Source organism: Acomys russatus, chromosome 19, assembly GCF_903995435.1.
Source record: "Acomys russatus chromosome 19, mAcoRus1.1, whole genome shotgun sequence".
NCBI lineage: Eukaryota > Metazoa > Chordata > Mammalia > Rodentia > Muridae > Acomys > Acomys russatus.
In genome coordinates this window covers 7,748,610-7,766,102 of record NC_067155.1, presented here as the reverse complement: position 1 = coordinate 7,766,102, position 17,493 = coordinate 7,748,610, and the positions used below count along the sequence as shown (strand labels likewise).

The 17,493-nt window shown below is 37.2% G+C and overlaps 1 protein-coding gene across 2 annotated transcripts; it reads left to right on the top strand.

Moving 5' to 3' along the window:
- Window positions 1–13,703, top strand: LOC127203505 (vomeronasal type-2 receptor 116-like). 2 transcript variants are annotated; one of them, XM_051162310.1, is made up of 6 exons: window positions 1–197; window positions 2,715–2,997; window positions 3,239–4,051; window positions 6,429–6,656; window positions 10,251–10,374; window positions 12,805–13,703. In XM_051162310.1, exons 1-6 carry the CDS (start codon window positions 1–3, stop codon window positions 13,701–13,703), a joined length of 2,544 nt encoding a protein of 847 aa, XP_051018267.1. The 2 variants fall into 2 exon arrangements, with proteins under 2 accessions (XP_051018267.1, XP_051018268.1); XM_051162311.1 differs by having other exon boundaries at window positions 10,251–10,380; window positions 12,931–13,703.
- Window positions 13,704–17,493: the final 3,790 nt, after the last annotated feature.

Genomic DNA, 17,493 nt, shown 5'->3' with positions numbered 1-17,493 from the left:
ATGTGTGCTTTGATTTTCCATTTCTTGCTCCTGAACATCCCCCTTCTCCTGGCCAGTTTGATCCATCCTAGGTGCTATTGGAGAACGAAGTTGAAGGAAGGTAAAGACCTGGACTTGGGGCCAAATTGTGTCTTCTTCCTTCAACCAACTTCTGAGGCAATAGGCAGAGAGCATTGGAACAAATATCTGAATGAATTGTAAGTGCTTTAAAATCTTCCATGTAAATGTCCTGACACGTATTTCGTGGGGTATTTAAAGAGGATTGTAGCAATACTTTGAGTCTGGTGTCCTGTTCTCACAGCCTGTATAACAAGAGTGAACTATCACTTCTTTACAGACACTGTGATTTCTTTCTACTTTTAATGCTTTTCAGGTGTTTTCTGATTTAATTTATGTTAGGCACCTTATTTAAAGCTGTAGGCTGACTGGAAAAACATCCCTCACAGTGACCCAACATATATAGTCCTCCTAATCACAGTTTCCATTGTACCATAGCTGGGGATGTATGACTGAAAGCAATCCCATGTAGTTCAACAAGTTTTACCCTAAGTACATTGCAGTAAATGACTATACAGTCTTCTGTATCTCCTAGTGCATGAACTGTTTGTAGTGTTTGTGTTAGTAATGTTTGTGCTACACATAGCTCTTGAGAGCTTCCACATAGCTACAAAGACACTCTCTCCAATTCCTTGCATGTGGTCACACTATGGTTTCTGAAACTCGATTGAGAATGGAAGTAAGAGATCAGGTTACTGGGAACCATGTTCCTGTTGCTCCATGCTTCACTTGTGTAGTTGTACAAACACTAGCTTTTATATATAACCAAGGTGAGTTCTTCACACTCTTGGACTGTAAAGGATACCTTTGGATTCTTTGAAAAGTGAGGATATCACTCATACTGTTTAGAGTTTAGATCCCTTTTTTTGGTTGCCTGAGTGGCAGTTGTGTCATGTGATAGGTGGCAACACTTGAGAACAGAGAGAGAAGCCACTTACTAATTCAATTTTGCCATTATTTAATAGCCATGCATCTTCTCCCTTTATGTATGAGTTGTCTATTTACTGAGACTTAAGTCATATTTATCTCCTTCATTTCTCTCTCATTAATTTTGCTATGCATAGCTGAACTTTTAGAAATACGGGATTCATACAAAATTTCTGAATTTCTCAGTTGTTTCAAACACAGAACATTGGGCAGCTAGGCTACGCACACAGCTTAAATAATTAATGTTTCTCAACCTTTGTTGTAGGAGATAGTGACTGAAAGCGCAAGTCCTGAATCTAAATTTCTTTTTTTGTTACTGAAATTCTCAAAGATACATGCTCTGTATATGTAAAGAATGTTCTCATAGAGACTATTTTTATAAAAAAAATTACAGAGAAACAAATTTAAAATTGAAACTGTATTTAATTCTGAGTGGATCATTCAGAATGATGTATTAAGTTTGATGTATATTGGTCAGATAGGGCTTGACATGGAAGACACATGAACTATTTTTTCTCATAAACAAAACTACAATATGCTATGATTTTACATCAATTGATGTGTTGCCTGTTTTATTTAAGAATTAACATCCTCACACAGTTTTGTAGTCTATTTTATAAACATAAATTATGGCATTTACAGAGCTACTAGAATTTCTGAATGTTCCTGGCTCTCAGTGGGGAGCTACATTTATGTCAGTGTTACCAGAGAGTTGGTCAAAATAATGTTTTTTGAGACATTATTTGGTAATGTCTTGGCTGTTCTGCACTCATTTCATAGAAAATGATGTCTTCAATCTAACAGTAATCTGACTGCATCTGCCTCCCTGAGTGCTGCCATTACAAGGCATGTAGCACCACATCTAGCTAAGGATGTCTTCTAGAAGAAAAATTATGTTACGAGAATATGCTCAGTGTGAGTCCATCGCATGTGTGTGTAAACAAAAATTAGGTGAATCACAATTAGCTGGTGGCTTGTGATCTTATTCTCTGATTTCAGTACCTGACACAAGTGTGTACCTGTGCATTTGAGTCAGAATTGTCTAGAGCAATGCATAAATTTTGAAAGCTGTCGATTGTATTATCATATTGTGACCTAAAAAATTTGTTGTCCACACAAACATGTGCATACATATATTTTCATCAATTATTCTGTAAATGTAATAATTTGGATGACACAAAATATACAAAACGATTTTATTTTTCTAGTAGTCAAATTGGAGGAAAAAACACAGGAGATGCAGATGGATATGTGGTGATTTGTTAAATATATTGCCACTAATTATAAATAAATTTAAGTACAGGAGGCAAATGTAGCCCATGATAAGGATGACTGTGCACTCCTAATTCTTCCTTCAACTGCCTTAGCTAATTCCATTCACTTCATGAGAAAATCTGAGACATCTAACAACCACAAATATTTTTATATTGCTCCATACTTTCAAATTAAAGATTTCTTTAGAATTTCTCATTGGTCAAACCTATGCTCGTGTCTTTACGTTCTGAGACAGCATCCAAAAACAAGACATAGAAACAGTCTCTGTGCAAGATTTCAATATCACATATTATATATGGGAGACACCCTCTCAGGAGTGTTTAAAGCTTTTGTAATTTCCAGCTCATCTGTTTCAATCTTTGGAGGTGGGAGGAAATACTGTTCAATAAAGGATATCTCTTGTATTCATTACAAATGATATCTCTGCCCATAATAAACACTGTATCCTTTTACAGCACAACACCAGAAAGCCAGCGATTTGCTTTTGCATTGGCTTTTTCCATGGATGAAGTCAACAGGAACCCTGGTCTTTTACCAAATATGTCTCTGTTTGACTACATTGGATTTGGTTGTAAGACACTGCCGCAATTCACCAGACATATGCGTATGGTCATAAACAATGTTCTACCTAATTATGACTGTACAAGAAAGCCAATGTGTGCACTGTTACTCACAGGAACAAGCTGGGAAACAACAGCAACAATACAGACATTCATGAACCTGTTCGTAAGTTACCAGGTGAGAGTTTTTGGAGTGGGACTTTTGATATCATGTTGCTTTTGGTAGGATTCAGAGAGTCTAAGAAGAGTTTAAGGGCCTTAGTATTTAGAGACATGTTAGGTCGTTGACATGTCCTTCTTTGAAATAGAGATGAGGGAAGACATAAGAGCTAATTGGTTTCTCTAGAACTCTCTGAAGAGCAATGTGTTTACAAGTTCGTACATATTCATGCTGCCTCATGCTGCTGCCTGTGTCCTAGGTCTTTCTTCTTACATTTGGGCCTTTCCATCCTGTCCTAAGTGATCATGAACAATATCCTCTTCTATATCAGATGGCCCCTAACGACATATCTTTAGCCCTGGCCATGGTCTCCTTCATACTTTATTTCAGATGGAACTGGGTTGGGCTAGTCATCTCAGACAATGATCAGGGCATACAATTTCTCTCTTATTTGAGAAGAGAGATGGAAAAAAACACAGTCTGCTTTGCCTTTGTGAACATGATCCCAGTCAACATGGAGTTATACATGCCAAGAGCAGAAGTGTATTACAACCAAATCATGACATCTTCCACAAATGTGGTCATCATTTATGGTGACATAGAGTATACACTGGCTTTGAGTGTAAGAAGGTGGGAGTCTCTAGGTATAAAGAGAATATGGATCACAACCTCACACGGGGATGACGCTATGAGTAAGAGGGATGACACACTGGACTCATTTCATGGGACTCTTACTTTTGCTCACCATCATCCAGATATTTCAGGCTTCAAAAATGTTGTCCAGACATTGAACCCTATCAACTACTCTGACAAATATCTGGCAAGCATGGAGTGGATGTACTTTAACTGTGAAGCCTTGGCATCTAACTGTAACACAATGGAGAACTGCTCGTCCAATGCCACATTGCAATGGTTAATGGAAAACACTTTTGACATGGCCTTTAGTGGTAGCAGTTATGACATATACAATGCTGTGTACGCCTCAGCCCATGCCATGCATGAGTGGTTTTTTCAATATTTGGTTCTTCTTGAAATACCCATATTGAACAACTACAAATCTGTGTGCCTTAAGGTACTGTTTCTTCTATTTGATAATGTTTGTTGTCATCAAAGACACACTTTTATAAGGCTCTCACAGGTGCCATCCGAGTGCAGTAGATGTGAAATATAAAGCTTGATAGGGTGGAAGAAGGAGAAAGGGGTAATGGGAAGACACAAGTGTGGAGATAACAATTGGGATGTAATCTGAATAAATAGTTTAAATATAAAAGAAAGGAAATAGCAGTAAAAATGAAGAATGTAAAGGCACTAGTGTGGTAGGGAATGTTGTTTATGATACCTATTGACTTTGATACAGAGAACCTTAATATCATCACACTGGTTCAAACCTGGAAGTATAATCAGTGTTTGCAAATTAATCCTCTCCATGATGAGTGAATAATCTCTTGGTCATAAATTGTCAAATACGTTGTAATAACTGTATGCATGGTGTTCCCAAGCTTTTTAAACTGATTCAGTACACACTGTACATACTAGGATCCTTATTGGGTTTATGAGAGTAACTACCTAGGAAACAGTGCTGGGATTCAATTCTGTACATACATGTTTGTTCCTATGTGAGAAATCATACTTATCACTTTGTATATGTGTATGTTTTTCCTGTTGCTGTGAATCTCTTTGTATATTTGCGTTGCTGTTGCTGTGTATAGACATTTCTATTCCACATGCCTAACTTTCCAATTATCTGTGGAATTGAATATAAATTTTTTAATGTAGCAATATCTTTCTGTATGTGTGTTTGTGTCTGTATTTATCTTTCTGTGTGTATTTTTCAGTGAAAGTGTTGTGAGGTGACTGAGAGTGTAATTTTGTCTTTTGGTCAATGTGCTTTCATGTAGGTATATCTGTGTTGCTGTGTGTGCATGTGTGTGTGTGTGTGTGTGTGTGTGTGTGTGTGTGTGTGTGTCACTTTATGTATGTCTGGCTTTTTATCTTCCTTTCTGTGTATCTTGGATGCAATTGTAAATTTGTCTGTCTGTCACTCTATGTGGTTGTTTTTATCTGTTTTTCTCCTGAGTACCTGTCAGGGCATGTGTGTGAGTGCCTATGAATGTGTTTTGTACTCTTCTACATCTGTGTGTATCTCTACCTGTGTGTGCTTCTATGTTTATAAGTTTGGGGGCATGTATGTGTATTTTTGTTAAATAATTATGTTCCTGCTTTGAGTGTATTGTCTGTATGTTCTGTAAGATTAAGGAACCTCTCTGTGTAGGAGTGTGTGTGTGTGTGTGTGTGTGTGTGTCAGTGTCTGTCTGTGTGTCGGTGTGTGTGTGTGTGTGTTCATACTGCACGTCTCGTTTGATTCTGCAAGTATGTCTCTGTGTTTTATAGTATATTCTTGAGAGCTGTAAAATTCTAGGAACATTTTGGTAATTTTTAAATTTAACTAATTTATTATTCTCTTTATATCCTGAGGGTAGGCTCTTCCCTCAGATCCTCCTAGTCACACTTTACATCCATCCCCACTAACCTACTCCTCAGAAAAGAGGATCCCTCTTACCAACTCACCCAAGGTCATCAAGTTGAATCAGGGCTGAGCACTTCCACTTCCCTGTGGCCAGGTCAGGCATTTCCATCAGGCCGTAGTGATCTTAGAGATGGCAACTGAGTCCTAATCTCAGACATCCTGCTCTCTCTTTATCATGGGGCACACCTGAAGCCTGAGCTGCCTATTGCCTTTATCAGTGTAGGGAACCTAGGCCCAGTCTATGCATGATCCCCAGTGTTTGTTTGAATCTCCACAAGGCCCTCTGGGCCCTGGTTAGCTAGCTATTTTGGCCTACTTGTGGAACTCTGTTACTCCCAGATACTTCTTTCTCTCCTTCCAACTTTTTCACTAGACCTCATACACTTCAGAATGTGTTCAGCTGTGAATCTCAGCATGCGTTTCCATCCACTTCTGGGTGTAGGGTCTCAGGGAACAGCTTTGCTAGGCTTCCATGTGCAAGCATGGCAGAATGTCATTAATAGTGTCAGGGTCTGGCTTTCTCCTATGGGGTGGGTCTCCCATTGGTCCAGGCATGGTTTGGGCATCCACTCAATCTCACTGCTGTCTTTAGTCTTGCATTCCCCGTAGGCAGGGTAAATTTTGGGCTTAAGTGTTGTTGGGTTGGTTGGTGTTTCCCTCCCTCCACAAAGAGTTGTATTTAGCCTCCATGACCCTTGCTACCATGACTCTCACCTAGACACACTCCCATATCCTCCCTGAAGGCCTCCATGTCTTAGGTCTCCAGATTGTCACAGAGATGTTACTTTTATTTACCCAGTTGCTGTCACTGAGATTTTACTCTGGGATGTGTTCATTGAATTTACTTTTCAGATAATGTCAGATTATACTGTCTGGCCTCAAGAAAAATATTATGCACTACAGTATGCTATTTCTATTTCAGCTTTATGACATTCTGAGGAATATCCACTTCACAAATCCAGTTGGTGACAGAGTGACTATCAACCAAAGAGAAAAACTGCAGGAGGAATGTGACGTTTTCTATATCTCCAATTTGCAACAAGGTCTTGAAATTAAGGTGAAGATTGGAAGTTTCAGCCCATATTTTCCACATGGTCAACAGCTCCATTTATCTGCAGAGATGATGGAGTGGGCCACAGGAAGTACAAAGGTAGGCTTGAACGTAATGTAGTGGTTTACCTGACTCACCAGTAAACACTCACATGTGTGCACCTTCTAAATTAGTGATATAAAGTAGATTGTCAGATAAGGAGTCAAAAGGTGTCCTCTTATACTATGTTTCTTATTTTTAATTTTTGATGTGATATATTTATTAGTTATTTGAACATTCTATTTCCAGACATTTACATTTATCATATCAGATCTGTTTCTGTGAGTTTTGTTGTTTGGTTTTTTTGGGGGTGGTTGTTGTTTGGTTGTTTTTTGTTTTTTTTTGTTTGTTTGTTTGGTTGGTTGGTTGGTTGATTGGTTGGTTGGTTGGTTGGTTGGTTGGTTGGTTGGTTGGTTGGTTTTTCGAGACAGGGTTTCTCTGTGTAGCCTTGGCTCTCCTGGACTCACTTTGTAGACCAGGCTGGCCTCGAACTCACAGCGATCTGCCTGCCTCTGCCTCCCAAGTGCTGGGATTAAAGGTGTACACCACCACCACCTGGCCTTTGCTTCTGGTTTTTAATATAACTATAACACAGTGTTTTACTACTGTTTTATATTACTTGCTCTAAAGTGAGCAAGTGTTTCTTGGTTCCAGTCTTATTACAACACAGTGCTTTTTACATTTCTTTTGGACATCTGGCACAGATTTCAAAGATATTGATGTTATTGTAAGGATGGAGTAAAGAAAATATATAAATCGTTCATTTTATTATGTAATACTGTTCAATCCTTTTTAAATTGAGCTTCTAAGTTCTAGATGCTTCTATATATGAATTTAAATTTTCATGAGCCATGTTAGATTGCTAAGATTTATAACCTTGGTTTTTATTCAACTAATTTTTTCTTAACGTGCTTTTGAATGGTGTATCTGTATATATGTCTATGAAATACTGGTACACGTAATGCATATGGATTCCAAGAAGTGATTCAGGTTCCTGGGAACTTAAGATGGATTTCTGACAAAAAATTGGTTTGCAAGGTCAAACATGGGTCCTCTTCTTGAACAATAATTATTACCAACAATGTGGCAGCTCTCCAGCCCGGAGTGATACACTGGAGAAGACATTTTTCACCAGAAGAATCTTGTTTAACCACCTGAATTATGATATAGTTCATTGTAATCAATAATGGGATTTCACTTTTTCTACTCTCCCTCTCTCTACTTTCTTTCTCTTGGTGACCCCTTTCCCCCTCTCCTTCTCCCCCCATGCTCATCTAATAAATTCTGTATTAAAAAAAAATAATGGGATTTCACTTTTAATTTTCTATATGGGGTGGATTGATACTAATACAAATGTGGGTTTAACAAAAGAAATTTCACATGATACGTGCTCTGTATATTATAGGTATGAATAGTGATGTGGGTGATGTGGGTGGTATTTACTTGAAATTACCCAGTTTCAAAGGTCATTGAATTTTAAAAGATTTAATTTCAAGAATGTCTTCAATTTTGACATCAAGTGATATGTCCTATTGTTTAGAAAATATAAAACTTACAGTAAATTATTCTTCTCAATGTGAAGAGAAAAGTCTATCTAAGGGAAAAGAACATATGAGCTGAAGGTGTAGCTACTGAAATATATATCAATTCTGTAACAAGAAATGAAAACTCATTTTTGTTATAACCACATCTTAGTAGAATATTACATAAGCAACCACGGGAAGAGCATACAGAAGTCAAAACAATATAAGCAGTGCTCCTCTACCCTTATACATATCCCAATGCAGAAAAAATAAACAAAAATATGAAGATATGGAAAGAAAAAGCATAATTCCAATGTTATAGTCTTAAATGAAAGAATGATCAATGACATATTAAGCAACCAATTAATAATATTTATAAAAGGATCCAAGATAGCAGTGCAGATCATGTTCTCTGATCAGAGAGACTGAGCCAAGGGACTGGGTTGAGAGATTCAGAACATCAAAGCTGGAGTATCCGGGGTGAGATGGGTCCACACTGTCTGGAACATGATGGGTCTGGCCTCAGGCCACATAAACTAGTCCACAAAGACATTGCTGTTTCCCTGTGGGCATGTGCACAGGTCCCTGAGTCTGGATGTCTGCATGAGAGCTGCATCTACATTTTACATCTCAGACTCTGTGTCTGTGAGTAAACACATCTTAGTTTTCAGCAGAGGCCATAAAAGCTAAAAAGGCCTGGGCAGAGGTCATGCAAACACTAATAATCTAGAGAGTAATTAGATTAATGTAGTCCAGATTAATATAACCAGCAAATTTTTCATTAACCATGGATGAAGAAAATCAGATATTCCATAAAAAAATAAACAGTACCTTTTCCAAAAATCCAGCCCTACAGAAGATGATAAGAGGAAAACTCCAAACCAAAAAGGCTAATTAAACCAAGAAAAACACAGGAAATAGATAACTTCACTTTAGAAAAACAAAACCAAACAAACACACTACCACAACCTAAGTCAAAATAAAAGACCTCAACATTCACTGGTCATAAAAATCTTTAAACATCAATGGCTTATATTCGCCAATAAACAAAAAAAAATCAATTAGGGTTGATCCTTCACATAATTCAACTCAATTATAGAATCACATTTTTATGCACAACAAAGAACAAAGGATTCAAACTGGGGAGGCACAAATGGATCAATTACCCATGCAATCCCCAATGTCAATGTTCATTGTCATGCAAATGACCTTCAAGTTCAATATTTTATTTTAACTTAATTTTTTTCAAATTAAATTAAACAATCTTTATTCAATGTTCCCTGTATTTACAGGCCCTGTGGAGCCTATTCACCGCAGAAAACACTCCACCCTCCAGCTCAATACACAGGAATTCAGTACTTTCTCACCACAACTAAACCAGGATTTGCCCACTCACCTAGCTTTCTCTTTACATTCAGCTTGTCAAAGCTTACACTGTCAATTTATTGGAAGTCATGTTTTGTGTCTGAGATTCTAGGACAAATTTCCCTGGGTGCATGAGTCTTTTAGTCTTACACTGCTAATTGATGCTGTGATTAAGCAGCCTTAAGCAAAGGGAAGAAAAAGTTGATTTGCCTCACCTATGACTGTCAAGGGAAGACAAGGCAGGAATCTGTAGATTAAACTAAATCTAGACCCTGAAAAAGCTCTGCGTACTGGCTTGTTCTGTGAGAGTTCTCATAGAACCTTGCCTAGCAAGTGCACCTCCCACAGTGGGATGGTCACTCATACATAAATTACCACTGAATGAAATGCCTCACAAATATAGGAACAGTTTGGTCTGGGGGGCATAATTTCTCAGGTAATTTTCCTCTGTCTTTTTACTGTACTTGGTATCAAGTTGACATTCATTAGCTAGAAAAATCCGACTGAGGTTCTGTAGTGTTTGAATACAGCACACAATCAATATTTGTTACTACATTTCTAGGAATTGGGAAGCAATTCGTTTTTTTTCATCAATTTTGTTTTCATATATTTATGTGTTTGACACTATACAATGTACTAAGTGACATGGGCTCCATCAGATCTTGTTTATAGAATAAGGTCATTCATACTGCAACAAGCTAATATAATATATATGGAGAAGTAGGTAAAAAAAATCTGATATCAGCATGTGTCTAATTTTTCTCAGATATTGCCCTCTGTGTGCAGTGCTGACTGTGGTCCTGGATTCAGAAAATTCTGGAAAGAGGGAATGGCCACCTGCTGTTTTGAATGCAGCCCATGCCCAGAAAATGAAATTTCTAATGAGACAAGTGAGTGTTGGTGCTGTGCAGAAACCTTCATGTTTATCTTCATCTCCTACCCACTCTGAGATACTAAACTTATCAAAAAACCAACTGAAAAAATAATATGTATAGCTTTCCGATGTAGGTCTTTGTAGACATACAAATATTAACAATTTCCTGAAGAACAGCAAATGACAAACCATTATGTCTTTATAGACACTGTGACTCATTTTCAATTGAAAGAGGATCCCATTTTCTCAAAGAAAGATTTTGATAACCAAACTTCAGTTTGCATGCATTTTATAGACTTTCTTAATGATTTATCTCTTCTAAAACTCTGCGTAGATTAGATTCTTGTCTCAGATCTTTAAAAAATGTTTATGTATTCTCTTAGCATGTATATATATGTGTCCCTACATAATTTGTGCACACCGCATAAGTACAGGGTTCCATGCAGTACAGAACAGGGCATCAGACATGCTACATCCTGTCATGTCGCTGTTGGGTAACAAATACAACTCCTCTGTTATATTAATATAGAGGGAAAATATTTCTCTTATAATTATGAGAATCTAGCAATGAGATGGAAGATACTTTGTATTATCCAAAGACCACTTTTCAAATGTCTGATGTTATGAAATTCTAAGTAGGGGGGCATGATTCTTCGGATAAAATGTAGGAAATATGAGGATTCTTGTAATCAATATTTTAAATAAAGCATCCAATTCAATTAATAATGTATTAATGTTATAGCTTAGAATAATTTATACAGAAAGAATTTAGTTCAAAATATTATTGCCACCTACACAGAATGTATTAGTCAAATGATTATTTACTTAGCAGTGACTAAATGCAGATAGCCAATGGATATAATTAAATGAAAGTTCTTAAAGTGGCAATTGAGATGACCCAGAGTCTAAATCTCCTGACACTAAGGCTGATGAACTGAATACGTGCCCAGGATCCATGTAGGAGTATGTAACTAACTCCTAGAAGATGGCTTCTTACATACATGCATTCCAACACACAACATTCTCTAAAACAAACTACATGGAATGAAATTGTTTTAAATGTAAAAACAAGTAATAGTAGAGGTGATTTACATTAACAAATACCACAAAAATTACAAAAAGTTATTCTTATCACTTTAATTAGGTTTACATTTTGGGGGAATATGGATGCATGTAACAAGTGCAGATGCAGTTGAGAGGCTATGGAAACACATGCAGATAGAGTTACGTGCAGTTTGAAACACTTGACATAAGTACTGGGATTGGAACTCTGGGTTTCTGAGAAATATTTATATTCTCTTTACAGTTGAGCCAACTAGCCTAGGTGTTTAAAAACATTGACTAATTATATCTATCCATATATACACTCCTCTAGATAAAAATAATGAAATGGCTGGAAACACATCATCACTCTCTGCAATTATCCAATGACTGGATGAAATTTCACACACATATATTTCAGTTGCCATTCTGGATCTTGCAATTTATGAATGCAGTACTGTAGGAAAATAAAAACAATATTTGTTACCACTATTGGAGTCCTTGTGTTACCTTGCTCATGTTGTTTTTCCATGTGCATTTCACCCTTGAGTCCACTCAGAGAGTCTGAGTCCCATAGAGATTAACAGAAGGGAGGAGGAATGGGCTGAATGATTCCAAACATTATGGAATCAAGATGAAAGCTTTTAGGGCTCATTAAGATCAGAGTTTTCTACTTTCATTGTTAACAAGTATCAGGATTCCTGGTTCCTATGGCCAGATAAGCATACAACTGAGAAAATTATTATTTAATATTTTACAGTTTTAAATCATTAACTTTATATTCATATGTCATTCAACTCTCACTCTGACCCTATTGCATCCTCCTTAGACTCTAATAAAACTCAGATACATAAGCTTCCTTATTACTTCTAAATTCACACACACACACACACACAAATATAAACCACACATACAACCCGACATTCCATTTATGTTAGTGTGTTTGGGCTAGTGAATTGAAACTCAAAAATTTACAACAGGTCTTGTCCCAATAGAAGGCAGAGTCATTTTCTGTCATAAAGGTAACAGTGATAAAACAATCAATGACTTCAGGAGACAATGAGTGTACAGAATTTGTTATTTTAAAATACACTCAATACACTGTCATTAATGAATTTACCTTTCCTGAACTCGAATCTAAGTCATTTCAGTATAACACAAAGTACAATGTAAGAAAACTGTACTTACAGAAAACATAAATTATATCATCAACAAAATTCAATAAACATAGAAATGATTGCTTTTTCTTCAAAGAGACTGAGTATGATCAAATAAAAACATTGCTGTGCAACACTGTCCTTGAATTACATAAACAGTATTAAAATGTGCATATCGCCATGCTTCTCTAATGTCCTATCAATAAAATGCTGAAGCAGCACTAATGAAACCTCCCTTTCTCCGTCAGATGTGGATCAATGTGTGATGTGTCCAGAGGAGCAGTATGCCAACCCAGAGCAGAACCACTGTGTAGACAAAGCTGTGGTCTTTCTGAGCTATGAAGATCCATTAGGTATGGCTCTTGCCTTAATAGCCCTGTGCTTCACTGCATTCACTGCTGTGGGTCTTGGGGTCTTTGTGAAGCACCATGACACTCCTATTGTAAAGGCCAATAACAAAACCCTCAGCTACCTCTTACTTATATCACTCATGTCCTGTTTCCTCTGCTCCTTGCTCTTCCTTGGGCGTCCAAACACAGCCACCTGCATCCTGCAGCAGATCACATTTGGGATTGTATTCACCGTGGCTGTTTCCACAGTTCTGGCAAAAACAATCACTGTAGTTCTGGCTTTCAAACTCACAGGTACCAGAAGAAGGATGAAGTATATCCTTATATCAGGGGTACCTAACTACATCATTCCCATGTGCTCCTTATTCCAAGTAATTCTATGTGCAATTTGGCTAGGATCTTCTCCTCCATTTGTGGATATTGATGCACACTCTGAGCATGGCCATATCATCATTGTGTGCAACAAGGGCTCAGTTACTGCATTCTACTCTGTCCTGGGATATTTGGCCTGCCTGGCCATGGGAAGCTTCACTGTGGCTTTTCTGGTGAGAAACCTGCCTGATGCCTTCAATGAAGCCAAGTACCTGACATTCAGCATGCTGGTGTTCTGCAGTGTCTGGCTCAGCTTCATCCCTGTATATCACAGCACCAAGGGCAAGGTCATGGTTGCTGTGGAGATCTTCTCCATCTTGGCTTCCACTGCTGGCATGCTTGGATGCATCTTTGTTCCTAAGTTCTACATAATTTTGTTAAGGCCAGAAAGAAATTCTATCCAAAATATCAGGAAGAAATCCTAGTTCTAAACTCATATTATATGAACTGCAACTCACAAATAATGGGTCTACACAGCCACCAAATATAAGGTTGCTGTACAATATCTATTTGCTTTTAGAATGACTCTCACACTTTTTTCTAATGGTGATGCTGGTCAGTCTCATACCTACTAATGTTATCTGCTTTTTCCATATAATCTTGTGCTAAGCATTTTTTTCATGAGACTTATCTTTTTGGCATGTGTACAGTGTGGAAATGTTCTTTTCTGCTCTAACATAAAAAATGTTCACAATAAACTCAAAGTATTCTTTAACATTGGGATGAATGATTGACTTTTATGACAGTTCAATAGTGAGAATAAAATACAAGGAGATTTTAGAGAGTGAACAGTTGTTTGCAGATGAAGTTGAAACAATGTTCCCCTTACAGGGGGAAGGTAAAATGCCCCTAATTATATTACATGAGTTAAAGAAATATTAACTAGAAGAGAGAGTAATGTCTTAATTAACAAATAAAAAGTTACAAAAGATGGATTGATGACTTATGAGTTAATAGTATTCCTCCCTGTTGTAGAGGACCTGATTCAATATCCAGTAGAGTCTTGAGAAAATGATTATTCCAAACACCTGTAACAATAGCTCTAAAAAAGAAAATCAAACTGATGCTCTCTTTTGGGCACCGTGGTTACATGAACTCATAGGTGTACACAACAATATACTAAGGCACACATGCACACAATTCCAATTACTTCATTTTCTAAAGTAGTAATATATTTTAAAACATCTTCACTAAGATTTTAACTCTTTATTTTAATTATATTTCTTTTTTACATATACATTTATATTATTACACATAAATAAAATAAACTATCTACAGCAAGAAGAACCACAGGACAACCAGGAGATATAAAAATGTTACATTCATAGTGTTTGGCTACTTGTATTTGGCAATCTTGAAGAAAGCATCTTTCCTATATTGATGCATTTAAAATTCTGAATGCAAATTAATCTCTTTCACATTTCCTCTCTACCAACTTAAAGCATCTGTGTAGACTGAAAAACATTTTAACCCCTAAACAACTAAGCTTAATTGGAAGACTAAACTATCTGGTCTCAACCCCATCAGAGACTTGAGGAGGAACAAAACTTAATTACCTACATAAACCAGGAGTGTAGGTTAGTAGCTTCCAAAATGAAAAAGTGACTGAGACAGTTTGCTTCTTGAACAGTCACCCAAAACTCTCTATAACATTGTAGTATCGTCTTCAGCCTTCTGGCCCAATATACCTGACAGATACATTTGTGAGTCAGGAACTGTTGAGGACTTGCTTACCCTGTCTTGGCAGAGTTTTACCATGAACTCTGCCTCTATCCAGACTTACCAACTTTTGGGAAGAATTCTGTCTGTGGCAGAAATGAGGTCTTTTTGCCCAGTGAGCGGTTTGTAGCATATGAAGCCATTTCCATAAAGAGTTTCTTTGGTGCTCATCATCTTCTTTGAGTTAGGCTGGGTGTTGCCAGTGGTTAACCTGTCTCACTGTCAAAGAATCTTTAAAATAATAAAAATATCTTTAAATGTCCTATTCTGTCAGTCTCTGAGGCTTTTGAAAACCTTATCTAATGATTCTGCCTTATATATCTATAGAATCTATATGTTTAACCTAGGATGTATATACTTGTGATAAAAATAGACTTATAATTGACATGACCATGATTTGATCAACTAACAATTAGTTTGTATCAATTATCCTAAACAACCTGCAATAGCACTTTCAAGGTATTGGAAATAAACCTTGTATTCTACTTAAGATGAGGGGGTACAATACCTCATATTAGAGTAAAAATTATATATATATATACATATATATTATATATACATAGTGTGTATGTGTGTGTATGTATGTATGTATGTATGTGTGTGTATATATATATATATATAAATCTTTGAGTAATAATCCTAAATTTGAGTTCTATGCCAGTGTATCAAACTTGAACTAATTTGGCATACATAAACAAAGTTGAAACCAATTAATTAAAAATAACCTTATTTTTTATTAACAATTAAGTTTTTTATTCATTCTTCAGTTGAGGAACATCTAGGTTGTTTTCACTTTCTGGCTATTATAAGTAAGGCTGCTATGAACATAATTGAGCAAATGTGCTTGTGGTATGGTGGAGCATCTTTCGGGTCTATTCCCAGGAGGGGTATGGCTGGGTCCTGAGGCAGAATTATTCCGAATTCCCTGAGACAGCTCCAGATTGATTTCCAAAGTCGTATAATTTTGCACTTGCACCAGTAATGGAGGAGTGTTCCCCCTTCCCCACATCCTCATCAGGATGTGCTGTCACTTGAATTTTTGATCTTAGCCATTACGATAGGAGCAAGATGGAATCTCAGAATCATTTTGATTTGCATCCCTGATGACTAGGGATGCTGATCATTTCTTTACATGTTCTTCAGGCATTCTATATTCCTTTATTGAAAGGTCTGTTTAGCTCTGTACCCCATTTTTTAATTTTTAATTTATTATTAACTTATTCAGATTATATCTCAATTGTTATCCCTTCACCTGGTCCTCCCTTCCTCCCTCTTTCACCCTATTTCCCTCCCCTAGGTCTGTGACAGAAGGAGACATCATTCCCCCACCAAATGGTCACAGCCTATCAGGTCTCATCTTGGTAGCCTGCTTATCCTTTCTCTGATTGCCACAAGGCTTCCCCCACAAGGGGAAGTGGTCAAAAATGAGGCACCAGAGTTCATATCAGAGTCAGTCCCCACTCTCCACATAACTGTGGAGAATGTCCTGTCCATTGGCTAGAATCAAGTAGGGGTTCAATGCTTACTGAATGCATTATCCTTGGTTGGTGTAATAGCTTAAGTAGAGGCCCCTGGGTCCAGATCCACCTGTCATGATATTCTTCTTGTAAGTTTCTAGGACACTCTGGGTCCTTCTATTTCCCCAGTCTCCCATATGTCCCTGACCTAGAATCCCAATACAAGTTTTTTGCGCCTATCCCAATCTCCTGGCAAGTGAAGACTTTCATGGGACATAACTTTTGGCCTATTGTTCAATTATAAGTGAGTATATATCATATGAGTCTTTTTAGGTCTGGGTTAACTCACTCAGTATGATCATTTCTAGTTCCATCCATTTGTCTGCAAACTTCAGGATTTCCTTGTTTTTAATAGCTGAGTAGTATTCCATAGTGTAAATGTACCACAGTTTCTTTATCCATTCTTCAATTGAGGGACATTTAAGTTGTTTCCAGGATCTGGCTATTATGACCAAGGCTGCTATGAACATGGTTCAGCATATATCCTTCTTGTGTGGTGGAGCATCTTCTGGGTATATTCCAAGGAGTGGAATAGCTGGGTCTTGAGGTACACTATTTCCAGTTTTCTGAGAAAGCACCAGATTGGTTTCAAAGTGGTTGTACTAGTTTTTACTCCCACTAGCAATGACGGAGTGATACCCTTTCTCCACATCCTCACCAGCATGTACTGTCATTTGAGTTTTTGATCTTAGCCATTCAGATGAGTGTAAAATAGAATCTCAGAATTGGTTTGATTTGCATTTCTCTGATGACTAAGGATGTTGAGCATTTCTTTAAGTGTTTCTCAGCCATTTAATATTCCTCTGTTGAGAATTCTCTGTTTAACTCTGAGCCCCATTTCTTAATTGGGTTATTTGGTTTGGTGGTGTTTAATTTCTTGAGCTCGTTATGTATTTTGGCCATTAGACCTTTGTCAGATGTAAGGTTGGTGAAGGTCTTTTCCCAGTATATATACTGTCACTTTGTTCTGTTGACAGTG

Coding starts and splice junctions, on each gene's coding strand:
- LOC127203505 (XM_051162310.1), top strand. CDS start 1: ATGTGTGCTTTGATTTTCCATTTCTTGCTCCTGAACATCCCCCTTCTC. Junction 198..2,714: donor AACAAATATCTGAATGAATT/GTAAGTGCTTTA, acceptor ATCCTTTTACAG/CACAACACCAGAAAGCCAGC. Junction 4,052..6,428: donor ACAAATCTGTGTGCCTTAAG/GTACTGTTTCTT, acceptor TTTCTATTTCAG/CTTTATGACATTCTGAGGAA.